The 26,934-nt window shown below is 42.0% G+C and overlaps 1 protein-coding gene across 3 annotated transcripts; it reads left to right on the top strand.

Moving 5' to 3' along the window:
• The first annotated feature begins 481 nt into the window (after window positions 1–481).
• greb1 (growth regulating estrogen receptor binding 1) lies at window positions 482–25,905 on the top strand. 3 transcript variants are annotated; one of them, XM_071489995.1, is made up of 34 exons: window positions 482–1,242; window positions 7,182–7,342; window positions 7,603–7,710; window positions 8,135–8,311; window positions 8,475–8,657; window positions 10,538–10,639; window positions 10,915–11,052; window positions 12,578–12,739; window positions 12,902–13,024; window positions 14,192–14,377; window positions 14,711–14,847; window positions 15,186–15,462; window positions 15,587–15,715; window positions 15,829–16,041; window positions 16,346–16,543; window positions 16,646–16,829; window positions 16,987–17,170; window positions 17,325–17,461; window positions 17,588–17,939; window positions 18,040–18,155; window positions 18,319–18,524; window positions 18,661–19,219; window positions 19,503–19,659; window positions 19,755–19,857; window positions 20,059–20,214; window positions 20,375–20,511; window positions 20,606–20,767; window positions 21,463–21,667; window positions 21,831–21,993; window positions 22,120–22,238; window positions 22,872–23,104; window positions 23,239–23,439; window positions 23,666–23,804; window positions 24,494–25,905. In XM_071489995.1, the coding sequence occupies exons 2-34, from the start codon at window positions 7,189–7,191 to the stop codon at window positions 24,655–24,657; spliced, it is 5,964 nt and encodes a 1,987-aa protein (XP_071346096.1). In that variant the 5' UTR covers window positions 482–1,242; window positions 7,182–7,188; the 3' UTR covers window positions 24,658–25,905. The 3 variants fall into 3 exon arrangements, with proteins under 3 accessions (XP_071346096.1, XP_071346097.1, XP_071346095.1); XM_071489996.1 differs by having other exon boundaries at window positions 482–1,255; window positions 10,918–11,052; XM_071489994.1 differs by having other exon boundaries at window positions 482–1,255.
• The last annotated feature ends 1,029 nt before the right edge of the window (window positions 25,906–26,934 follow it).

Below are 26,934 nucleotides of genomic sequence, written 5' to 3'. Positions count from 1 at the left end.
ACACGCTAATGTGCTCAAGTCACATTCCTATATACATATCACTCACCCTTTATAAAAAATAAATAAAGAAATAAAAAACAAACAAAAAAAAAACAATAAGCTGTCTGGCCTGCTCTAACATAGTTATGCCTCAACTCTACTGTGAATTGGATAAAACTGTGTTATTGTAGACACTTTCTGCTCTGATGCACGGTTGGTCTTTTCACTTATGACACGTGGGTGACTGAAAAACACTTGAGGGTTTGAGGTGATGAGAGAAAAAATGTACAGGTCCTAATTTCATTCATTAAAAAATAGTTTGGCCCCTTGTAGGGCTGCAACTACTTTTTTTTTTTTTATCAGCCTATCATTTAATCTATCGATTGTTGTCTTTACTGATTGATGAATTATTTTGTCTAAAAAGGACGGTGGAAAAACGGTGAAAATACCCATAATATTCATTATAATTTCCCGTAGCCCACATGTTGTTGGATTGCTTGCTTGATTCAACCAAAATGCCACAATACTCAGTTGAGTGGCATGAAAGAAAAGTGAGCTACAAAAACCTCACACTGGAGAAGCTGTGACCAGTGAATGCTCAACATTTTCCCTTAAAAATTACCACAAAAAAAAAAGTGAATTAATTATCAACATTGTTGCCAATCATTTCTCTGTGGATTATTTGATGAATTAGCTTGCAAACTGTAGTCCTTCTGATTTCAATGATCGACCATTCATGTATGCTCAGACCCAGGAAAAAAAGGGGAAACGAGGGGGGGAAACATGCTCATCAAAAACTCCTCAGCCCACTGACTTGGTCTGTCTGTCACAGTTGCTGTTGGCTATTTACTATTATCAAGACATGAAGTGTTTTCTAATTATCTGAGGCATCGTTGGTGGTTCTCAGTGGCATTCATCTCACCTCGTTGTGTTTTTGCCTGCTCTTTTGACCACGATGTAACCACGCAGATATGATATACCTTATCAGAGAAATAAGTAAAAACGAAGTAAATGGCAGAGGAGTCAACCACCGCTCGGACCGTACCATTGACACGGAGGAAGGGGGGGGGGAGGGACCTTTCCTAGCGGAGGATCAGAGATGATGACACCCGCGACATGCAGTCCCACCGCTGGTGTCGTGCCGGAGACATGGTCGCACCACGTTGGATCAGCCTGCAGGCTTCATACGGAGAGTAGTCACCGGGCTCGCCCCGCTGGGTTGTAGAGGTGAGTCCCTGCAGCAGTCATTGTCTCGGCTTCACGGTAACTCCTGCAGGTAGAGCGCATTACCTTCATAATGATGAGAAGCTGACCGTGGCCGTCTGCGCAGTTGTTGCTGATGCAGTTAGGAGATACACACTGTGCACGATGTCTCTCTAGCGGTCAGACTGTGTGGCTGTGGCTTTTAGCTCAATAGTCGGACTGTTCTGCTGGAAAGTGTGGTTTAAAGGCGAGCCTACGTGTTTGTTTTTTTTATTTTACGCTTTGTTCGTCTTTATCTTCGTGGTCTTTGCGCTTTAAAGGGCAGATATCCATGTAACGGAGTTTGGGAGTCATGTAAACCAGTTGCATTTACTCCTTTTTCCTTATTCGTGTAGTTTTTCTCTCAGATCCTTGTTACCTTGTTGTAAACGGGTAACATGCAAGTCTTCACCAAAGTGTGACTTTTCCAGTAACAATAGGTGATTCCTCCATCTCATACTGTACCTGGTCTGCTATATTTGTACCAATTTCGGCTGTCACCAAAAATGTTTTATAGAAAAGTTTACAGTTCTTCCAGTGTGTTCCTCCTATGTAACAAATTTGATGTTTTGTTTGTTTGTTTGTTTGTTTGTTTTAACTTCTAGTGTGCTGGCAGTGATAACTTGGCACTGCATGATAAATCAGTCTGTTCAGCAAATGGCAGCATTTAATTTTTTTTATTTTCTAAAAGGTTGTTTCAGCAGATGGAAATTAGTAAAGAATATTTGTTGATACATTTTTATTGCAGGTCTTGTAATATTGTTTCATAAACATATCATATTAGCCCGGAGATTATGGCTCTTAAATGACCAGCGTTTTGTGCCAAAAACGAATAAACATACAGAGGGAAAAAAAGTTGCTGCAGTTTGTTTGTATGCATTCACAGTATGTGCAAGCCCCTGCATTTCTGTGTGAAGTCCTACTGCTGCAGGAGAGACAGTTTGTGATATTTCCTGCAGCCAAAATGTTAAAAACCCCTACAAAGGTGCAGCCTCAGCCAGATTTGCATGCCTGTAGACAACACAAGTTCCCTGGGAGTCATGCAGGATAGAGAGCACAGAAGAGAAAAAAACCTGCTCAAGGACATGGAGCAAGATAGCAAAGCAACAGGCTGAGCAGACATACAATATTCAGGGAGCTGGAGCTTTGTTGTGCTGTCCAACTATTTCTTTATGCACACTCAAGCAGATAGTGTACTGTACAGTATGTAGACACACACAGTCTTAAGGGTAGAGGACATAGTGTGTGTCTGCCTGTATTGTCTTGCTGGAGTGCACAGCTGACGATATTTTCCATACTGGAGAAACTGACATTGTGAAGATGGCATGTTTACATGTAGGTGTATAGAAGGAGGAAAATCATTGTACATAAATGATTAGTTGGATTTGTCAGTGATTGGAAATTCTGTGTTTTAGCTGAGCTGACTGGTTAGCTGAGTGCGCGAGCTGAGCAATTCAGTGTGTGGATGAATGTGTGCACATATACAGTAGCTGAACGCCGTCTGAGGGGCTGCCTGAGCAGTTGGCCAGTTGGCTGGCTGGGTATCGATCCAGTGTCTGCTGAGCAAACTGTGAATGAGAGCATTTGCCGTGGGTCACTGGTCAGTGATGAGCCCATTTGAGGGGTCCACGTCGTGTGTGTGTGTTTGTGTGTGTGTGTGCACAAAGGACTTCCCTTTGCATATGTGTTTGGCTGTGGGTCAGTGCTCACAGAGCATCTGCAAAGCTGGAGGTTTTTCTCTTTTAACTTTGCTGTTCAGGACTGAAAGAGATGCTGCACTGACCAGCTGACACTGCTCGACATTCCTCTGCCTTATCTCTCTCTCTCTCTCTCTCTCTCTCTCTCTCTCTCTCTCGCTCTCTCTCTCCTGCACACGCATGGACAAACACCCACGCACACAAAAATGACGTTACCACTCAACAACAGTTTCTGTTGTTTGTGCTTTTGCACGAACATTGTTGGCCATATTTGTATGCATGCACTCACTTAACTGTTCATGTCTGCATGTGTGTGTGTGTAATACGACCTGCTGTTGGAGGTGTCAGCGTGGAGGTCGGAGACTGCAACCCTGCTTGTCAGACTGAACAGAAAGAAAGAATAGCAGGGATGCTGCATTTGTTTGTGTGTGTGTACGACTGGTATGTGGGCCTGGCCAACAGAGAAAGAGCCTGGGGTTCTTATCTGACCTCTCCCAGGATGACCTTTCACCCCTCAAGACAAGCCCTTTGTGTGCATAGAGCCCAAGCCCATGGGAGAGCATGTGTGTGGGTGCACGTATGTGTGTGTGCAGCTGTATATGTTTGTGTGTGTGTGTGTGTGTGTGTGTGTGTGTGTATCAGAAGTATAGGCCACATCAAAGTCTTACTTAAACATTGTTATCTGTGCTCACCTTTGACCTTGTGGTCATGAGACATCCCTCAAACTAATACATCCATGCCCTCAGAGTGGAGAGCTTATATGTGTGTTTGCATATATTAACAAGAAGCTGAACAGGACATAATGTGTGGTGATAGGAAGTGTGTAGGCGCATTAGGCAGTTCATATCTTCTTCTCTTCTCTTTCTTCAATACGAAATATATTTGTAGCATTCAGTAAGATGCCAACAAAGCATTTTCACTTTGTCCACTGATTCACTTAAGGTTAACAATGGTAGATGTCATGCTTCATTTATTTTTGTAGATCTCTTACATCAATTTAACAGTGAATCATTTGCATCCTGAAAAAAATACACAGGAACCATTTAAAAGTGTTAAAATTGTTTTAAAAAAGGTTTGGTAACATAATCTGTGCATTTGGGGTCAGAGCTTAAAGGCTTCCTAACTATAGGTTTGAATGTGCGAGTTTGTGTGTTTGAGGGCGGTGGTGGTGGTGGTGGGAGTGGGGATCCAAGGGGTCATAAAACACCACAATAGTGTCTCTCTCCCCAGGGTGAAAGACAGAAAGAGAAGAGGAGGAGGGAGATGAAAGGATCTCCCACGTCCGTGTCAGGGAGAAAGGAAGGAGGGGTAGATGGGAGGAGAAAAGATCAATAAAGCTTCCTGAAAAGTTTTATTTAGTGCTTATTTCTGTCATCTCTGCTCCATGTTTTTCTCTATATGCCACATGTCTGTTGGGTTTTGTTAGGAGCAAATATTCCTTAAAAATAAATTCAGCCTAACACTGCATGAGTACATTTAATGGAGATGGAGATGAGCATTGTGACTGAACAATGAAAATCACAGCAGGAGGATCCTTCGTCTGCTTCCTGACGGCCCTTAGATTTTAAAGCACATTGGTTAACATTATAGTAGACACACATACCTGCGTCTGCTGTTCCCTCTGTCAGTATGAGCAGAACATTTTCTGTTTGATTGTTAAACAATGAACCAAAAAAAAAATGGCAGAAAAGCTGCAACAAAAGCATAAAGTGGCTTCAGATTTAGACCCGTGGTACTTGGTTGTTTGATTAACAGTTGGTTAGAAGTTAAGGATTTGGTCAGGATTCAATAAAAGATGGAATACACCTCTCTGCTTTCATCTCCTCCCTCTTTCCCTCCCTGTCTCCTCTTTCTCTGGTTGTAAAAAAATCAGTCTGCTCTTTAGTAGAAGGTGTGATTACTTCCTCTCAGTGCCGGCTGTGTTATGACAGGGCTTTTTTTTGTCTTCCACCCTCTGTCTCGCTGCAAAGTGGTGCAAAGAATTAAAAGACTGCACTGCTTCTTAACATATGAAAGCAGGCAGGAAGAAGGTGGCTGGTTAGGTGTATGTGTGTGTGTGTGAGAGAGAGAGAGAGAGAGAGAGAGAGAGAAAGTAAGTAAGTGTGTGTTTATCTTCAATATGAGTTAGAATATTACAATATTTCTAATATGCAGATGTTTAGAGAAAATCTTTACTAGTGTTGTTGGCAGCATTTAGAGCTGATGTCGTGCTTTATCCTTTTCACAAAGCTGATATTTTAAATTTCAGAGCCCTAAATTGGTCATTTTCTGACAAAAGAATTGGTGTAAGTTCAGTTCTAGCAAGCTTTGCTAATATCTCTTACAGCAGAGGATGGCCATGCTATTTTTTTGTTTCATCATCCATGATTTTGTTGAATTTAAATTAAAATGTATTAATGAAATGTTACAGGTGCTGTGATTGAAACAATGAACAAATTCAATTGTCTTTCATTAAAATAAAAAGTTGTATTTTTTTTATAAGCATGGTATTTTAGTGTCTCAGTATGTACTTAGTTAGTGGACCACATAATTCAATGGGGCCAAGAAAATATGAATAGACTTCAGCTACTTCCTGGTTCACCCCAGAGGTCAGCTGAGGGACCCTACCTATATCTGGTGTTATAGAACTAACAGGGGGCTGTGGAGCATAAGTAAATAACAACTCCGAAGTCAAATGTAGAGTCATGTAAAAGACCTGACTTGTTGAAAGAGCAGATACTAGGCTCATATTTCCTCAGCCTCATTGTTCCCTGTTCAGCTGTTTCCTGCAGAATGCAAAATTTTTACTGTTAAAAAGTCTTAACTTTAGAATTAAATAACAAATGTAAATGTTTTTGCTTTTTAGAGATGTAATGTGTGACTTTGTAATTTAATGCATCGTTGTGGTGACAATTTACTTAATTTATTTGCCTTTAGTGCACCAATCTGAGCATGACACAGACAGCTTTAAGTCTGTAATCTGACAGGCCAGTCTTTTCATTAGGCTGAGCTGCCGGTTTCTGACTCAGCATTGAGTCTCATGTGAACAGGTTTGTCAGTCAGTCATATGTAGCATCTTGTGTGTGTGTGTGTGTGTGTGTGTGTGTGTGTGTGTGTGTGTGTGTGTTAACCAGCATATGGGCAGTCAAAGGTTTAGAGAAGGGGGATAAAGTTGGTGTTAACAATCCAACCTTGTTATTTTCTTCCTCACTGACCCAGTTTGTTTACTGAACACAGCTTTGGCTCAGACGGAAACCTTGGTCATTGGTTATTACACACTTATTCAGTGTTTTATCTTTATACAAGCAATGAATGTATTTTTGAAAATACAGATGGCAGCAGTGAGATGCATTACTCTGCATATTCAGTAACGTCATTAAGAGAAATAATGCAGCAGAGTGCATTGTTCAAAAATATTTGAAAATGCTAAATATCTATCACATTTTCTGTTGCTGTTTAACATACCTTTTAAGAACAATAAGAATATAAAATTAAATAAATAACTGATGCAATATCCTTTTGAGGAACCATACAAGAATTGCTTTCTCTCAGGGGATTCCCATCTGTTTCAGAGCGGATGAGAGAGGCGAACCAGGGAAAAAACTAGAGAGACACAGAGAGAGGGAGGGAGCTGCAGAGAGAGAAAGTAGAAAAACAGAGAGAGGGAGTGGAGTCTAGGTCAGGGTGTCCTGACTCTGTCAGTAAAGCTGATTTTATGGCATGCTGTCTGGACAGATGCCATCCACTAGTAACCACTGTTTATGTGTGTGTGGGGCCTGTGTGTGCTTCTGTGTGTGTAGATGTGTATCTGGTTTTCAGTGTTTGTGTCTGCTCATATTTATAATATGGTTAAATATAGGAGTGCATGCGTGCATTTGTTGCTTAGATTTAATACTAATACTGAATTAGTTCTCACTGTCAGAGCAGTTCAACAAATGTAACCAGCAGGCTTTCAATGTATATTGTCTGTTATCACATACATAATCCTTTTTACTGTGACAGTTTTTTCGGCTTTCTCCAAAGTAGAGTGTTACAGATATCCCTGGGATAGATTCTGTTATTCTTGTTTCTTTCCAATTCTGAAACTGACAGTAATACTACACCACATAGCAGAACAGAAAGACGTCAATCTGTGCTTACAGTGTCTGAAAGCAGCAAAGCACAACTTTAAGTGCAGTTTAGGTGCAAAACTTGAAGTGGGAAAACACATTGGGAGTTTGGTAAATAGTTAATGTAAAAAAAGCAAAGTACCGTCAACTTCCATGTGTCTTCTGAATCTTGCAGGACATCAATGGGGAACTCCTATGCAGGCCAGCTGCGGACCACGCGCTTCGAGGAGGTTCTCCATAACTCCATTGAGGCATCACTGAGGTCAAATACTGTAGTTCCCCGACCTGTCTTCTCACAGCTATACCTCGAGACAGAGCAGCCACTGGCACATGATGGTGGGTTGCATGAACATTGAGTCCAGCAAAACAGTGTAAACATTTCCGGCATCTGTGTCTCAAATTGCTTTTGAAGGATAACAGAATAACACAAAGTAAAATCAGCTTGCAGCTCCTGCAAAGATCACTGAAATTCAACCAAAGTTTAATAAGATCCTCTTAATATCTTTGCTTTTCACGTACACTCTGTTGAATCTGTCACTGCACTGTCACTCTTGTTTACCATTAGAATTGCATTTTTTTGTATATGTCCTCAACAGGCCGTACAGAGAATGATGATGAGGATGATGAAGATGGCTCAGAGTCAAACAGCCCACCAATACCCTACCAAATGAAGCCCCCACCTGAGGGATGCTGCACCACGGATGGTTTGTACACATACACACATGTATGCTCATAAAAATTTTCCCTGTGCTATGAGGGTTTACCTCCTTCATGCAAGTGCTGTTGATTTCAGGGAGGATCATACAAATGACAAAGGGAGATATGATGATTGTGATTGGTTGTATATTCTGCTTGATAGTCAGTCAGTTTGCGAGGTTTGGCTCTGTGTGAAACACTCTCATATTTGCATATGCTCTTTAGCCGGAGCTGCAAAGCAGACCCAGGTGTATTAAAGGACGCTTGTAGTTTGGGTAGTTTGTGATTCGGCTGTACAAGATATCTTAGTGACAACAGATAAAGGTTGAATCAGCACCAGGTCAGCTGTCTGCATGCTGTATCTTATTTATGCTGTAATAAGACAAATTAAATGTAAAAGCTAAAGAAAATTTGTCTTTGTTCTTCCCACAGGCTTCTGTCAGGCAGGCAGGGACCTGCGTCTGCCCTCATTGGCATCAGATCCCTTGGATGTTCCCCCTGGATTCATGTTGGTGGGGGTAAAGTCCCCCTCCCTCCCCGAGACACTCCTAGTGTGTGCTGTGGACCGCCGCTTCCTGCCAGACGAACGGGGCCGCAATGCACTGCTGGGTGAGGCAGGAGACATACACAGGAAAAGAAAAACACCCTTGCTTAAAGTTGCACTGTGATGCATTTGTGACTTTATCCAGTCAGTTACATGTGTGATACCGTAGGATCACATAGAATCCATTCTCTTGTAATCATACATTTTCTGTATATGTGCTCCCTCCAGGCTTCTCAGGGAACTGTATGGGCTGTGGAGAGAAAGGCTTTCGTTACTTCACAGAGTTCTCCAACCACATTAACCTGAAGCTCAGCACCCAGCCCAAGAAACAGAAGCACTTGAAGTACCATCTGTACCGAAACAACCAGGGCGTGCTGGTCAAAGGAGCTCCCATCTGCTGGAGGGGACATGGTAAGAGACGGATACAAGTGTTGTATTCAGCAGGTGATTCTAAATGTGGTTTGTTTTGATTTTAGCTTGAACACAACATATTGTAAGAAAAACATACATAATCAGTAGTATAATCAGTCATAGACTGTGTTCATGGACACAAAACAAGAAGCATGGGTGGCCCCATTTGATACTATGCTGAGATGCAGGTAGCCCAGTGGGCACACAAAACTGATCACTCATTATAGCTGCAGATGCACCACCTGGAGAACATGCAGAAACAGGGTGGGGTAAGGAGGAATCCACTATTATATGTTATCAGTGGGTGCATTAGGGCATGTTGTTAAACACAGCTGATTACTGATGAACTGATGGCTTAGCAGTGGAGGGGTGGATTATAAATATAGGGCTAACAACTATTTTTCTATTAATCTAGCGACCATTTTGACGTTTCATTTAAAGGGGCTATTTGTAAGTTTTGCTATTGCTACATAGCCGACATTAGCATTAACAGCTATTTACTTACCAGTCTAGAGGAAATGCTGCAAGTTCAGCATCAAACCTCGTTCCTTTACTCACCGAGAACTGTCTCCAGCACTGGGAAGCAACCCTCTTGTTTTGCTTCTATTTCTATCACTTCTTTTCTTCCACTGAAGTTAGCATGCTAACCAGCGAGCGCCAGCAAGGTTGGACTGTCTCATCATTTTCCGATACCAAGTCATTGTAGCATCCAGTCTGCCCTGAAGAAGTAGTGCTGCTCAGAGGGCGTATTATAACCTCTTGTCTTGTGAATAGCAAAAGTTATAAATGGTGTATTGACTATTGACTTCTGCATTGATATTAGTGAAATACATTTGTTATGATTAATTGAAATGTTTTAGAAGAAATAAAAAATAAAAATAATTGTACTGGTTTAAAATATTGATGTCAATGCATTTTTAGCATCAACATCGATTTGCTGCAGCCAAAGACAGATGGCATTCTACTATAATACAGAAAAATAAAGTGTGGTCAAGTGTCAAGGGTTATCTTTTCTGTAGGCACAGTCATGCATTATTATTTTTCAGCAGCCAGGTGATGGTGTTGGAGCCTACAAATGAAAAACCTCCTTCAGGTGACTATATGGAGGAGTTAATTAACTGAAAGAATGCAAGGATGCCAGGAAGAATCAGGTGTTAATTATACTCTGCCATCTCTGCATTATTGCCACAGTCCGGTACTTACATCATTTTTTGAAGAAGGAATCATTTTTGAAGAATGAAAAACATAAATAACGGATTTGAGTGAGAGGTCAAAGGTTGGGCTTTCACTAGTTCACAAGCACAATGTGTCTAATTTAAGCCCTGTATTCTCCTAAACAAGTGTAAAAATCTGAGCTGTAGTGATCTAGAAACTATGGGTGTACAGGTCTGACCAGATGAATAGGTAGTAAAGCCTGAAGGACAGGTGAAAGGTTAGAATACAGAGTGTTTACAGAGGCCACGTCCTGGAGGTAACCTGTCAAATTAAAATGGTTTTAAAGGACACCACCTGAAAAACCCTTTGTTAAAGGACACTAATCCTGTAGATATTGTTTCCCCTCAGTGTTTCTGTTGTTTCCACTTAATTAATCCTTTACTCCTGTTGCTTGGTAGGGAGACAGTCTTGAGTGTAACAAGTCATCTGTCATCTATCTATCACATGCCTTAAATTCCATACATACCAGTCATTCACTTTCCCTCGTTTCCCTGCTGCCTCTCTGCTTCGGCTTCTGTCGTTACTCCAGAGCTCCTACATATGTATGCCCAGAAACACACACATGCACAAGAAAAAGGTTATTATGATAACCTTGGTACTGCAAAGACAAGTTTCCACTTCTTGGATATCAAAATACCTAGTTTGTGTGTCTGTATGTGTTTCAGATGGCAGGATAAGACAGATGGGGTCCAGCCTCTCAGAAGGTCATGTAACATCTGATGAACAGCCCCCAAACCTGGCATCACACACACCTGGGAGCTACACAGGTAACAGAAAACACACATAAATGATGACACACTTGACTACCAGCTGGTACATGCACAAAGAAGTGTTTGTATGGTTTCAGACTACAGCATCTAGTTTACCAGCAAAGCAATAACTTTTAACACACCTCTGTGTTTTGCCAAAATTAGCAGTAACAGAATACAAAAGCAGTAAGTAATTATCACAGTAATATTTATTACTGTTTCATGAAAAGTCAGGGTACTTAAGTCGAATAATTAATGTTATTAATGCAGTTTCTTTCTCCCTCTGCATACAGCAGGATCACATGTGGACCCCACTGGGCTGCCACAAATAACTGATGTTCCCCACTCACTGACAAATGGCAACCATGCTGTTCCCCCTATCACCCAGCCACCTTTAAATCAATCAGGGCCCGGGAGACCTTCAGTTACAGGTATTATATGTGCACTCTGGTGACTATAATGCTTTAATGCATTTATCATCAAGAAAAATAGATATACGTATATGACAGTTTGATTAGTTTTTTCGTTTCGTTATGTCAATTGAGTTATGCTTAAAGAAAACTTGTGAAGGTGTTCACGTGACAGTTACACCCAACAGAAAGAATATCTGTCATTTTCGCATTAAACTTAAACCAGCAAAATGTTCACGTTAGAGATATTTCTCATTATTATTTCCTATACACAAGCACATAAGAGCTATTTCATAAATCTAAACACTGTGAATTTTAAATATCACAAAAAATAGATTCCTCAATATTAACTTCTTATACAATAATTAACTTAAAACTGAAATATGCTAGAACTCTTCAAAACTATGGTTTTAAATAGGGGAAAAAATCTGATACCCCAACAACTAGCTACATGTAAACTGGAGTTTTAAAGTTATCAGACTGTTGTAGTTTACATAGTTTATGTTGCATGATTACATGATTTCCTACTTTAACCTGATGTCTCATTCTTACCTTGCTTCTTGTGATTATGTAAACATGGTCAGTTTGTATTTGTTGTCATTAAGCCCCTCCCCTGGGTTTCTTCACACCTCTGAAAGGAAGGGTTGCACCCATCAGTGTGTGTGTGTGTGTGTGTATGCATTTTTATTACCTCTTTGGGACCTTTTCCAGTATAAACACTGGCTTTGTCGGGACCACTAGTCCTTATGGGGACCAAAGCCTGGTCCTGATGAAACAAAACATTATTTCTGAGGTCCTGGTTAAGGTTGAGGGTAAGGTGGGAATTCAGGTTAGGTTAAGATTAGGGTTAGGCATAAATTTGTTATGGTTTAGGTTATGCTTAGGGTTTGGGTTAGGCTGTTCACGATGCAAATCTGTGTGTGTGTGTGTGTGTGTGTGTGCTTGCGTGCGTGTTTGTGTGTGTGTATAACACCCCTGCTATACAGGAGCCAGCTGCATTGTGTGTTGGGGGTTGTCCTTTGTTTTGCCTTCTTTCATTTGCCAACACTTGGGGCACTAAATGTCTCCCTCCTTCTTTTCTCCTCGGTCTCTCTTTCTGTCTTTCTCCCTCCCTCTCCCTCAGTCTGTCACCTCTATAAACCAGGGTTGTAAAATTCGCTCTGTCTCAGTCTTTTTTTCCTGCTTTCTCACTGAATGAAAAGCTTCCTTCCTGTCAATGTTGTGTTTTTTTTTTTCATGGCCCTTTTAACAAGTGGGCCTTTTATGTGTCTTCCCTTTACTGCATTTCAACAGACATTTGAGAGGAAGAGGAAGAGACAGGTTAATGTATGACTAAAATGCTGCTGTTTTCCATTACTGTATCAAGTCCATCCTAAAACATTTACTGTATTTTCTGTTGATTTGTGGGTTACTTGAATGAAAAAGGAATTTATTAAAAAGCTCAGTTTCAAATTAAGATGGAGAAAAATGTGGCACTTAAAAAAAACATCCCAGCAAAAAAAAACTAAAACTAATACATTACATATTCTTGTTTTTTATACTCCAGGGCCACATGCAAATGCTGGACCCCCAAAGAAGAGGCACAAGGGCTGGTCGCCTGAGTCATCTGCCAACAGTCTGCCAGAGAGCACTGTGAAGACACCACCATCTTCATCGGCCTTGTCAACGTTATCCATGTCCTCTGCTGTAACAAATGGAACCAGAGCAGGTAAAAATATACAGTATATAGAGGTAAATAACAAAGGGAGAAACATTCGAGAAAATTATATTCATATAATGTTAAATTTGTCGACAAAATGGTGTTTTGATGTGTTAGTGTGTGTGCTCAAATGTAAATGTACTTCTTTGCTCCCTTACCTACTATATCCAGAGACTGCTGCCCCGCTGAGTTCATCACAGGGGTCCTCAACCCCACTTTCTCCCCCAGGGCTGTCTGTAACAGTGCCTGATGAGCTGCTACACACTTGCAGACTGCAGCCTGTCATCTTCAAAGGTTAGATGACCAATTATGTTAGTGATTAAGAATAATAAAATGCACTTTTTCTGCTTTTCTGTCGGGCATACACAAAGGATTACACTGCCAGACCTACAGTACAGTACATGCAGTGATAGACTGCATCTATATGTGATTATTTATACTAGTAGTCAGAGTCATTATTGACTACCTGGTGAGTGGTGATCAATGTCCACCCTGCTGTCAGTACTTTCTCAAGCAGGTGAACAGGTGAGGTTTTCAGTAACCACTGGACAGATGGTTGTAGCTCACCTCGAATCACAGGTTAGAGGTCAGCCTACACCCAAGGCTGTTTCTCAGCCTTTCTCCCCTCCCTTTATCTCCTCCCCTCCACCCTTCTCACCCCTTTGTGTCACCTGTCAACTCATCCACCTTCCCTCTCTATCTTTCCTAGGCCTCAACCACTTCCCATGTGTAGTGTATGTACCTTCATCCTTTTCTCCTTTCTGTTTTCCATATTCATGGCCTGTCAGCTTTTCACCAACCACCCATTTTGTCATTTCCTGTCTTTTCCTCCACTTTGACTGCTCTTTGTTCCTCCCTGCTATTGACCCTTGGGAATAGATAGAGCTGCATTTTCCCACCACTTGATCCTGGTCTCTGGGTTTGTTGCAGTGTCAGACTTTTGTACTGTTACTGAAATAAACACATTACACCTGTGAAAAACGAAATAAAATCTATAGTAAATAGTAAATTTACTTATCACAAAAACAGCATGTGACAGCCTTAGTGTCTTAGATAAAAACATCTGCAGTGTGTGGGTTTTTTATGTTGTTTTTTTAGAGATAGTTTCTGCCTGATTGCATTGTTTGAAATTGTTTGTTATAACATAATTTCATGAAGTTCATTTTTCCATCCAACAGTCAAGCTTTTCTATCATTGTTTTACATTGCTTTTATTTGTCAGACACTTTGGTCCAAAGGAACTTACATTTATTCCCATGCACATACATTGGGAACATATTGGGGTTTAACACCTTGCCCAAGGACACATCAACATTCAGGAAGGAGGGGGAGGAGCTTGGCTGAATGAATGGCCTTGCAACCAAATCTACCACCTGAGCTACCAACAACCAAAAAGTCCATGTTGTACTCAGCCACTGCCATATGTTCATCTGTTTTATCTGTCTGCCTCTCATTGACACAGGTCATGGCCCACTCCCTCAGCTGACGGGCAATGTCAGTGAAGTGCTTGTCAGCTCTCTGCTGCAGAGTTGTTACCTGAGCTCCCAGACACTCCCCAGAGTCTACCAGCACTATGGACCATCACCCATTCAGCCACTGTCCACTGAGATGCAGATTCTACTCACAGTTTACTACCTTGTTCAATTAGGTCAGTTTAAAAGCCTCCTCCAGAACAAAGGCTGTAATCATACACAGTTCAGTAGGACTGCAGAAAGAAGGCAAGTTCATCAGGATATCATTGCTGTGCCTCATAATGGCCACTAGGAGGCAGGTAGTTAATAAATCTGTGAATAAATGAATGATTACTTAATTACTTTATTAGTTACTGTATGGACAAATTGAGGCATTTTTTATTTTAGAATACCAGTTTGTCCAAGCTTTGGCTTTATCACTAAAAAAACTTATTCCATTAAACAACTCTGTGGTCCTCTGAATAAAAAAATGTTAAGTATTTCTTTTGTCTCCCACCTATATTCCTCAGGCCCTGACCAAGTGCCCCTGATTGAAGACTTGGAGCAGATATTCATGAGGTCATGGAGGGAGTCTCACCTCAGTGAGATTAGACAGTACCAGCAGCCTCAAACACCTGCCACCCAAGGGAGGCACTATGGCATAGAGGTGAGACAGGACATCTGAGAGGTGTCCTACTGTCAGATATTGAGTTTGAGAAAGAAAATTAAAAATTCAAATAAGCAAATGCATTAACAAATATAAACCTGGCATTAAGGGGAGCTTAAGATCCAGATTCATATGTGACTATTTTACAACTCACGGCATCACAGAAAGCATTACTCAGTCTCCCTTCACTTGAAGCTTATTAGCACAGCGAAGCATTCTTTTTTTCAGTCATTGCTGTCCTCTTCGAGGAGGAATTCAAAGAAAAATATACTAATGACAAGATAGAATAAGATTTTATTAATTACCAAATTTCTCATTTTCTTTTACCCTGTCTCCAGACCCCCTCCACCCTGCCTGGGCTCCCCCAGTACCTCAGTTTACCTCACCAGAGCCAACAACCCCTGACTCCCAGCCAGCTTCCCTGGCTCGCCCAGCTGGCTGCGTCATCCTGTGGAGAGGGCGTGGTAGTGTTAGGGGAGCAGATCAGATCTTTGGCTCAAGGCCTCCAACAAACGTTCAGCAGGTTGATGGAGGGACGGCTTGAAAACACCAACTATGTGGTCATTATTGTCACTGCACCAGGACAGGAAACACAATCCTGTGTTGTAGTCACAGGTGGGAGCTGTGATTTTCTGTGCATGTATGAATATTGTCAAGTTTGGGGAATTTAACATAAAAATTAAGCTTTAAGCGTTTAAAATTAGGATTTTAATTCTATGTATTTTTGTCGGTGTTGCAGGCAAACATCAATGTCGTGCCTTGGCAGAGAGTATGTATTCTCCCAACGAGGGCCTGAAAGAAATCAACCACCAGCTCTCAACTGGTGTTGCCCAGGATCTCATCCACTTCTGCAACTCACTTGGGCAAGGTGTGACTGACTGTCCGCCTTTTGATTTACATGCACGTTTGTGTGTGCATTATAGTATTCAGTGTGTTTTAGTCATAATTCACCAACGTGTTGTGTGATTTTCTGTTTTCTAGATGGTGATATGGATTCCCTCCTGGATAGAGCCACCGTGGACAGCAGCGAGCCATCTCCTCTATCCAGCAGTCAGGAATCAACTGAAGACAGAAGTCTCAAAAACACACACAGTCCAAAAGACACGCACAGTCCGAAAGACACACTCACACAGTGTTCAAAAGACTCACCCAGTCCTAAAGAGAGGGCTTCAAGTCCCAAAGACACCTGTTCAGGTAAGACACACAGGTTGAAGTGCATACTGTACTTTCATGTACAGGTTTCATCAGGTAACCACAGCTATAATTCATACAGTTTCATAGTTTTGAGAGTCACATTTCGTCAAAATCATATTGCTTGCTGCTAAAACTCTTCCTGGGTGAATTTGATTTGCTGTTGAACATGGAACCTGAAATTACAGCCGCTTGTATTTCCATTCCTCCTTGTGTCAGCAAACATGCGCAGTTGAGACCAGGACAATCATAATGTTTTAAAAAATCTTTGATTGAGTATGATATGAATTTGCGTTTGTGTTTGCAGAATACTCCGTAGAGTGGCGTGAGGTTCGTCCCATCCAACTGGCAGTGGCTAGAAAGCTGCTGTCCCATGTTTGTGCTATAGCGGACTCCAGCACACAGAACCTGGACCTGGGCTCCTTCGACAGGGTCAGCTTCCTCATCCTGGTCCCACCCTCCGAGGTCACATTTCAACAGACTGTGCTCCACCTCTGGAGCTCCGGTAAGCTCCTTGTATTTCTAAAAGAGAATGTGTGTGTGCCTACAGCATGATGTGTTCTGATGTGGACCTGCGCTTCTCTCTCCCTTTGTCTGTATATCTCAGGTGTCCTTCAGGAGCTTGGGAGTTTAGACCAGGAGTGTGTGTCTCAAAGAGATGCTGAGCGTTATGTGGTCAAGATGGACCAGAGCGCTCAGGCACGAATTGACAGCCTCATTCAGGAAGCTCACAGCAACTCCTACACACTCTACATCCTGGTCCATGACCACGCCCACTGGGACATCAGCAGGTATGTTATGAAGGAAAGAGAAAAATAGGTGTGATTAATGTTCCCTTTTTATTGCGCCATTGTTGTTGTTGTTGTCAGCAGCCCACTACAACAATAGCATCAACAAATCAACCAAAGCAAATCAGTCTCTGTGTCTCTGTCTCTTTGCATCTCTCAGTGCATCCTACAGCAGCTCAGACGGTGGTTTGGGTCTGGTGGACCAGCTGTTAAACTCCCGACAGGTCAGAGATGCTCCGAACATCTTAATTCTCCACGTCACCTCCTTCCCCTTCGCTCTTCAGACACAGTACACCCGCATCAGCCCCTACAACGAGATCCACTGGCCCTCTGCATTCAGTAACGTAAGAGTCAACTGTGTGATACAGGCTTTGATTTTAGTACTAAAACACATTAGCAGCACGTATCTGGAGATTGACACAGATGATTGACTGAGAGTTTGCACTTAAATCACTTCGATGTGTGTGTTCCCATAACATTGTGTGGCTGTGTCTCTAGGATGTGGACCTGTATCACGAGAGGACGCGGTACTTTGGTGTGTCAGAGCTTTTAGAATCGACTCGTTCAGGGAGCAGCCTGCCCCTGATGCGTTATGATTCCTCCTTTGAAAGCATGGCATCTGCCCTGGAAGAAAGGTAGCTTACAACCACAAATACTTAATCTACACCTACACCTACACCTACGCAAAGATTTAAGTTTAAGTGACTTGCAGGTTTACACAAAAATGCAGAAGCCCTTAAAATCTCTTCCCTCTCTCCCAGGTTCCCTAAGCTGCACAGTGCTGTGATCCGGACTACAGTCCTGATCCAACACTACTGCGTAGCTCTGATGGCTACATCCGGCAGAATCGGCAGCTCCCACAATCTTCACAAACACACTTCTGTGGAGACCCTGGAGATTGTACAATCCCTGCTCACTGCTGCCCAGCAATGTCCCGCCCACCATGGTCACATGGTCCTGCTGCGGATCCCCTCTTTGGCTCTGGCTGCATGGGCCCATCGACGGCTGTCCAGAGTGCGGAGACAGCTGGGTCTGGAGGAGTGTTTTGAAATCATACTTGGAAATCCCAGCCAAGCTCTGAATGTTGGACAGACCTTCACTGATCAGATCAAAGTGAGAGAGTAGTTTATAATATCTTGGAATGTAGGATAAATTATTTTATGGATAGACACTGACTGTATGCTGTCTGTGCCTGTGTTTGTGTGTCAAGCAGACATGGCTGAAGATCCAGGATTCTGACTGGGTTCCTTGTACCTACCTGGAGCTGGAGGCCCTTCCCTGCATCCTGATCCTGTCAGGAGCTGAACCCCTGGGAGAATCACTGCCCAGGTAGAAACACTGAGCTCTGATCTTATCCCCCTTACTTTTGACCCTAAAAACTTTGTTCCCAAGTGTTGCAGGGAGAAATAGGCTTGATGCATAACACGTTTCTACCACAGCCACAGAAGCTAGAAGCTGTAATAAATGTCATGTGAATTACTTGTACTTACAGGTCCCTGAAGTACTGTGACCTTCGGGTGATAAGCTGCTCTTACCTTCAGCGAACCACACTCGAACAAGAGCTTGGACTGGCTGCTTATCTAGTGAGGGCCGAGTCACGACCCCCGCACAACCCCGGCCCAGGAAGTGACCTACTGGAGAGTGATGCTGAAAAACTCAGCAGCACTGATAATGAGGAGGAGGAGGGACAGGAGAACGGTGAGATGAGATCCACATCAACATGATCTGTTCTTTGAGATTTTAAAATACATAAAATGTCTGGCTGCTGTTTTAGGGGTGATCTCATCTGATTTGGTGGCTGATTTGTTGTTTTCCTGTAACTCTCTATGTCCAGGGGACTCCCCTTTGTCATCCAGTCAGCAGCTCCAGTCATGCCCAGACAGTGGAGCTGTAGATCCCCTCTCTGCCCAAAGCACCACCTCTCCAAATGTCCAGAGAGGAATCGTGGACACAGTGCAATCTCCCTCACAATCACAGACTCAATGTCAATCCCAGACCTCAACTCAGTCTTTTCCACATCCTCAATCTACAACACAACACCAAACCCAACCTCAAGTTCAAAGTTACTCCCAGGCCCAAACAATCTCCCAGCTGCAGCCACAATCCCAAATTCAAAGTCAAACGCAGACGCAAACACCCAACCCTCAAACTCAGCCACCTCCCCTCGCTCAGGCTCGTCACGCACACTCAAAATCCACCTCCTCTGGCTCTTTGTCCCCCCGAGCCTCCTCTCCTCACCTGAGCTGTTCCTGGGCGCGGGGAGTGAGTCGCCCGCCCTCTGTGCTCCTCCCACGTGCCCTCTACGATATTATCACAGCCAGTGACAGCAGCGGGCTTCCACGGTGCACCTCATTCCTGCCACACATGTCTGTCGCATGGGCAAGCAGCTTCAGGTAAAAGAGACACATATTCTTTTATACCCTGGCGTGTTATAAAAAAATAAAAAAATTTCTCTTTTTAAATCGTTGTGGAATTGAATGAAAAATAACAGTTGCTCTTTGGTCGGAATGTTTAAACAAAATACATTTAGGCTCTAATAAGCGTAGTGTCAGAAAATCCAAACTCTGAACGGTAGACTTCAGATGATTTAGTTCATCCTGCCTGATGCATGTCACATTTCACAATAAAAGTCACGGTCAGAGAAATGCAATTATGTGCATCGTCTTCTGTGTGCAGGCCCTTGCTGAGTAAGATGATGACATGTACAGAGCAGTCACTGTATTATCGTCAGTGGACGGTCCCTCGCTCCCACCACATGGACAGCAGCAACCGCACTGAAGGACGAAGCGACAACTTTCACCCTCGCAGGCTGCTGCTCAGTGGACCCCCACAGGTTTTTTATGTCTTTATTTCTTTCTTTTACTTAAACTCCAGCTCATGTTATACTGTGTATTTGAACTCTTTTCCCTTCATTGTTTCCATGGTCAGGTGGGGAAGACAGGAGCGTACCTGCACTTCCTGGGTATTCTGTCTCGGATGTTGATAAGACTAATGGAGGTGGATATCTATGATGAAGAGGACATCAACTACAGTCAGTATATTTGCCGCAGTAGCCACCATTTGTCACCTACAGCATCTAAATCATTGAGACCCCACTACTCCACTTCATTTTCTGTTTTCCACAGTTTCCCAATCTTTTTCTCTTTTTCAGTGTTCAAGATCATATTTAGGATTTTGTCAGGAAGTGTCCAGAATAGATTCTAATACACTTGTAAACTTGTTGTGTATTTAGGTGCCCAGGCAGAGGGGGTGCAGTACCACCCGCCCAATGCTCCCTGGCCCAACCCAGACATTATGAGGACGATGCCCTTTGACTACACCATCCATGACCCCAAATATGATGATATCAGTGCTGTGTATTGCCCTGGTTATAGACCCAGTGCTGAGGGTAAGCACAGTCTGAAGAACACACTGGCACACAAGTCAATGTATTAACACACAACCATGACCGTATTCACAGAACATTCATATTCTCTAAATGTTTTTTCTTAATTCTTACCTTAATATTGTGCTAAAGTCTTTGTCCTTTCCTCTGTTGTCTTCCCAAGGAAACCCTGTGCGTCAGGAGGAAGTGTACCTTCGTAGGCGGACATCTAGGATCAAGTTGTCTAAATACGCAGCCTACAACACCTATCATCACTGTGAACAGTGTCATCAGTACTTGGGATTCAACCCCAGATACCAGGTCAGCATAACTCATACAAACACTGAGTCTGATAAATGACCCTCAAACTGCTTTCGAAATATAAATGTGACAGTGCTCTCTAATCATAATTCAGATGTATGAGTCAACGCTACATGCCTTCACATTCACCCATCTGCTGCTTGGGGAAGAGATCCAGCTCTACTTCATCATCCCAAAGTCTAAAGAGCACTACTTCAGCTTCAGTCAACCAGGAGGCCAGCTGGAGAGCATGCGGCTGCCTCTCACTTCTGATTGGGTAAGTCCTGTGTCAGGGAAACTAAAACCACTGAATCTCAGCTATAATCATTTCCAGTCGCTGATATCCAGAGTTACTAATAATCCAGCAGTAGAATAAGATTAGATTATTAGCTCCAGAACCAATAGTGATGGTGATAGTAGTTTGTTAGGGTAGAGTCTTTGTGCCCTGACAGTAAATGTGCCTAAATGTTGCTATTACTGTGTATCTCACAACACTGAAAATAGAAACTGGAATAAAGAGGGAAAAATGTGTGGTTTTAGTTAAAAAAAAAAAAAAATTCTGATGTTAAATTCTATCTTACTCTTTGTTGCTGAAATTCCCATGACCTATTGTAGTTTTGTCATTCCAAGGTAATTTAAGCACCCACCATAATTGCCCTAATGCAGTGATTTGTATGGTTCGGCACAGTGCAACATCCTGGTTGTTCCACAAGATGGTGCTACAGGCTGTACTATGTACTTTGCAAAAATGGTTTACTGTATCCCAGTGGTTCCTGTTTATTTTTATAAAAATATATGTACATGCGATTCCTATCAGAGGAGATATTACTTGGAATGATTTAGCTAGCCTACAACCAAAGGCAAAGTCATGGCAATGATTGGGTTTCAATTTCCCTCACCTTTTTCAAGATTGTGTTAAATTGTAGTATGTAAGAGTAATGCTTTCATAAGTCACTTTCTTCACTTTTCCAGAGTCCAGACTGCATCAAGAGTCCAATCTTCACTCCAACCACTGGCCGCCATGAGCATGGTCTGTTCAACCTGTACCATGCTATGGATGGAGCCTCACATCTCCATATTCTGGTGGTCAAAGAGTATGAGATGGCGGTCTATAAAAAGTACTGGCCCAACCACATCATGCTGGTGCTGCCCACTGTCTTCAATGGAGCTGGAATAGGTATGTTACTGCTGCTATGAATTTGTATGTAGGAATTTCTTCAGTTAAGTGCATTTCCAACACAGCGGTGCAGAGAATTCTCACTAAGAAATACTGAAATTTCGATGCACACTGTTGATCTCATATCCCACCACTTTAGTAACAGATCACGGTTGTTTTGCAGGTGCTGCCCACTTCCTGATTAAAGAGCTTTCATATCACAACTTGGAGCTGGAGCGCAGTCGACGGTTGGAGGGAGGCGGCCCGGCAGGTGACGTTTGGCCCTTCATCATCCTGGCTGATGACTCCTGTGTTATGTGGAACACAGTGGATCTCGACGCTCGCAAGTACGTACAGACACTATTTTTCTGTTGATAATAATGAAAGACAAAATAGATGTTGCTTGCATTATAAGTAAACATATGTGTAATTAGTTCCTATTGACATAGATACTGTTTACTTGTTGTTTTTAGTGGCCCAGCAGAGCACGCTGTGTCACTGAAGCAGGTCTTACAGCACATGGAGGCCTGTCCAGACCTGGCCCACTATGGGCTGTGTGGGATCAGGAAGTGGAGCAGCCGAGGAGTCACAGGTCAGGGGTCACAATGTCAGAAATCCAAGGAGCATTTTTGCAGTATTTTAGACTTTGTAAATACTAGAAAAGGTAACAGTAAATAAATTCAAAATTTCACCAAGAAGAAATTTTATAGAACTTCAATGTAAGACTGCTGTACTGGACTGCACAAGATATGTCAAACTAATAAACAATATGGTCATGTATGTTCATGAAGTTACCTTCAACAGTTCTGTGCAGATTGTACTTGTTGTAGATGCCTCAGATCTCAGCTGCAGATAAAGATTGTTATGTCTTCATCTCTTCAGTGGTTGTTTACCTCTAAGATTTTACAGATTTTTTAAAAGATATATGTCTGGCTCTAAGCTATATCTCCATAAGACCCTGTGCAGCCTCAGATAACCAGTAATATTGAGCCTCAAGACCAGGAATGACTGGGCATTTTCCAGTAAAAACTTGAAACTGTAAAGCTCAGGCTGACAGACAGTAATCTTTTAACATCGTACACTTGAAGTAATAAAATGTGATTTTGACTGGAATCTTTAGCAACTTTATGAATCACAACAACAAACACGTAAAATCTTTTTGTAATAAAGTAGAATATAAAACAGACTTTTCTGGCTTTTGAGTAAATTTTGTTTGTTTCACCAGGTAATAGACAGAGGGAGCCTTTCTCTAGAGGTCACCTTCATGACTTCCTCCTCCTTAATGTGGACCGAAGTCAGAACATACAGTACGACCAGAACCGCTTCACCTGTCATGACGTGGACTTCACCCTGAGGCTACACAGCGCCGGACTGCTCGTCTGCAGGTTTAACGGCTTCAGCGTCATGAAGAAGCAGATCGCCATAGGAGGTTACAGGACGTTTATTATCAAGACCAAGGTAGATGTTGATGAAAACACAAATCCACATTGATGAGCAATGGTATACAGTGATAAATGTTTAATGCAAGCTTCGATTTATACCCATTAATGTATATACCCATGTTATTAAACAAAAGTTTGAAATTTCTCCAGATGACAGATGTTCCCACCTCCGTGGGGCCTTCACAGTACGTGTGTGCCCCAGACAGCAAGCACCTGTTCTTGGCCACACCTGCTCAGCTCCTCCTGGAAAAATATCTCCAGCACACCAGCCAGAAGCTGTTTCCACTGAGCACCAAGAACTACACACACCCTGTACTGTCTGTGGACTGTTACCTCAACCTGGGACCAGAGGTACACAGCACACACACATACACACACACACACGCACATTCAAACACACAAGCATGTGGATAGAGAGACTTGAGCTTCATATGGACATAGTTTCAAACAAAAAGAGGAGGAACCACAGCCTCTTTGTTTGTGGTAGATTATTAACCTCTCAACTCACTCTGAGTTCATATGCCCATAAATTCCAACATACACTTTCTTAAAGTCACATTCTTCTTGCTTCCTCCAGGTGACGGTGTGTTTTGTGAGCTCCAGACCTCATTCTGTCAACATCGGTACCACAGGGCTGCTGTTCAGCGGCCTTCTCCTCTGTTTTGCTGACTCCTTTGTGACTCCTGGGTTCCTCAAGAAGTTCACCTTCCTCAAAGGTACAAGGGCACATGAAATGCAGATGGCAGAAAAATATGTGTAATATGTAACACATATGAAATGATGTAGTTAAGAATACAAGTACTGTCCTAAGTAGGCTGTACATGATATCTTAGATATCATTCTGAGTGCCTAAAAGTGCTACATGTAGGATTTTAGTGACCAAAAACACTATATCAGTGTCCTGTGGCTGAGTGGTTAGGATGCATAAAATATAACTCCCACATTGCTGGTTAAATTCTGGCCAGTGACCTTTGTTGCATCCCACAACCCTCTCTCCTCACATACGCATATGGTGTCTGTATTTCTACTGTCTATTAAATAAAGTCAAAAAATGCCCAAAAAAATAAATAAAGAAATAAACAGTTCCAAACTCATTTTGACTCAGTAGCATAATTATTAATAGACATCACCAAGACCAAGAGGTTGGCACGTCTAGCAGCAGCTGTACTCCATTTGCTAGAGCAACATTTGTTTAATTGCTTGAAATTGAAAACAGAAGAGGAAGTTAACTGAAGAATCAAGATTCATGATCTTTGTGTCCAGAAAGTCTTGGACAAGTTCATGAAACATGTGTTCTTAATTTTAGAAATAAAAAGTGAATTATGCCTAAAGTCCCACAGTCAGTTTGATTTTCATATCATAGCTAAAGTCTCTATCCCTCTCCCTCCTGTCTGCCTCCCTGTAGGTGCGACTCTGTGTGTCATCAGTGCAGATCGTAGCTCGTTGAGGCAGACGGTGGGCAGGCTGGAGCTGGAGGAGGAATGGAGGTTCAGGCTCAGCGACGAATTCCAGACTGCCAACGCCAAGGAGGACCGGCCGCTCTTCTTCTTGACCGGAAAACATATATGACTGGAACATGTGTATACAGTGGGCTACAAATAGTCACAGTCAGGGTTGAACTCACTTTAATTGCCAAAGAGAAAAAATGTACTGCATTGTTTTTTGTTGAATGTACTGACTCACTTAGGTTCTGAATGGACAGTGTAGGATATGCAAAACACAATAGAACATGTGCAGTGGGTAGTACACTTACATGTGGAAACGCTGTGGAGGGAATATGAAACATGTGTCATTCCCCATCACAGCACACACACAAATAGGATTTGGAGGTGAGGTCCAGTTCTAGGCTGCCTTAAGCCCAGCATCACAACAGACACACGCATCTTGTAAAAGCCGTAATCTGTGAAAAGCAGCAGCAGAAAACAGTTATGGTCATTCTGTGAGTAACCAAAGACTGTTCAGGAAGCATGAAGGATTTTTCAGGATGCTTTTCAGTAAACCTCACATGAAATTCTGTAAATAAAACATTTACTAATTCTAAATGTAAACAGCTAAACAGCTCTACGAACTGTAATTGTAATAAACAACGTAATAAATTGCTGCTTTACTAATTGTAAATGTAAACAGTTGACAAAACACTTGAGTGCTAATGTTTTCAAAGAAATTTGTTTCATAAATAAGAAATACCTATTATGTGATTATATAGGTTTGTGGGAATTGAAAAGCTGAAAAAGAATCATCTCGTACGCTTCTTGACAGACAGATCTTGATTTACAGTATATTGGAAGCAGAGGGATGTAAGCAAAAATGGAGCTGAAATCAATGCATCTTTTTCTACCCTTTGAAGAAACTCAATAGCCTTTTTTATTTTTTCATACTGTATGTTTTTGCAGATTTTGTTTTTTTAAAGTCCTTGTTGCAATACCCCGGTGTTCTTGCAGCTGCACACAATATGAGAAGCTTTTTAAATGTTTGACACAGTCGTTTGTGTGCAATGGTAGCCGATTTTTGGCAACTTTTATAGGGAAAATTTTTGTAGAAGTTTGTTTTGCTTATATGTTTTACATATGGATTATTTTGAACATATTTTGTCAGATTTGTATTATGTAATTAAAAAGTACTTATTTTCAGTGTACACAAGAAAAAAAAAATCGAGGAGTTGTTTCTTTGTTTGGATGTAGAACATTTTTATGCTTAATGCTCCACAGACAGTAAGATGATTTCATTTGTACTGTGCAGAAACACGAATCCGGTGTGTACTGGCAGTATTTCACAATGTACAGTTTTGTATGCCTTTTAATTGTATAAATGTACAGACATTTTAAATTTCCTGTGTCTGTGTTTCTTGTGTGTCCCTTTCAAACACAGCACTTAGCCAGTCACTCTAAACATGAATGGTGAAAATACTCAAAGGAATTAAAAAAAAAAAAACGTGTGGCTGTTTTGACCAATTATATCAGTGTCATATTTATCTATCCAATCTGGACTACCAAGTATGTAGGGTATGTAACCTTGTGAGACTTACAAACGTGACACAAAACAAATTGGCAGCCTGGATGAAATAGTCTGCTGCGCACAAAAAGGATATTGTCAGTGCTCAGGAGATATTTGAGAAACTGATCGGACATTCATAGGCCGACGACATGCCAATATGGTGTTGAAGTATTTGGAAAGAAAACACCACCAAAAAAACTTCACTGATGTGTTATTTATAATGTTACTGTCACACACTGTATCATCAGTTGGCACATATCCTCAATGTATGTGTATTTGCTGGACTGTGTGTGTGTAGAGTCTGTGGTGTCAGATGGGCACCTGAAGCTGCAGGAGAGTCCAGCGACTCTGGGACCTCTCAGATTTCCTCCAAGTACTCCATTCCCAGAACACCCTTGTTGATAAATTTAGTCTAAAAGGCTCAAAGCAACGACGAGCACCAGCTACTCACTCAAACAGTCCCACAGATTTAAGACTCACAGGACTCCAGTTTTTGCAGCATCTGAGAGAGATTTTATCTGAATCACTGGAGCAGGACCTTCAGAGTTCAAAGGGCAGACTGCATCCATCCAGTGTTGCATAGATATTGTCAGATTGTGTTTAACAGATGAGACAATAAAGATTTAACCGAAAGTTGACCAGGAAAGAGTCAACAACCAATATACATAGATTTTTGACACATTGAACATCTCAGAGGACCAACCAGCTTCACTTTGTGCAAATTTTTCACAAGATTTTTGCTTGGACAGCTCACACGGATTCCTCCTGATATCCTGACATGTTCTGAGACTGTTCACAACATATTTCACTGTGGAGTTTGTGCAGCAGCTCAGGATCGTGAATCATGCAGCA

This window comes from Trachinotus anak, unplaced genomic scaffold, assembly GCF_046630095.1.
Source record: "Trachinotus anak isolate AG129_WGS33_773 ecotype Australia unplaced genomic scaffold, CSIRO_AGI_Tana_v1 ptg000011l, whole genome shotgun sequence".
Lineage (NCBI taxonomy): Eukaryota > Metazoa > Chordata > Actinopteri > Carangiformes > Carangidae > Trachinotus > Trachinotus anak.
This window is presented reverse-complemented; position numbering and strand designations above follow the sequence as displayed.

Bases quoted from the DNA above. Each gene is read 5' to 3' on its own strand.
- greb1 (XM_071489995.1), top strand. From the start codon at position 7,189: ATGGGGAACTCCTATGCAGGCCAGCTGCGGACCACGCGCTTCGAGGAG. The intron at 11,053-12,577 runs GTATTATATGTG...TTTATACTCCAG, and splicing joins CGGGAGACCTTCAGTTACAG to GGCCACATGCAAATGCTGGA. The intron at 19,660-19,754 runs GTTTTTTATGTC...TTCCATGGTCAG, and splicing joins TGCTCAGTGGACCCCCACAG to GTGGGGAAGACAGGAGCGTA.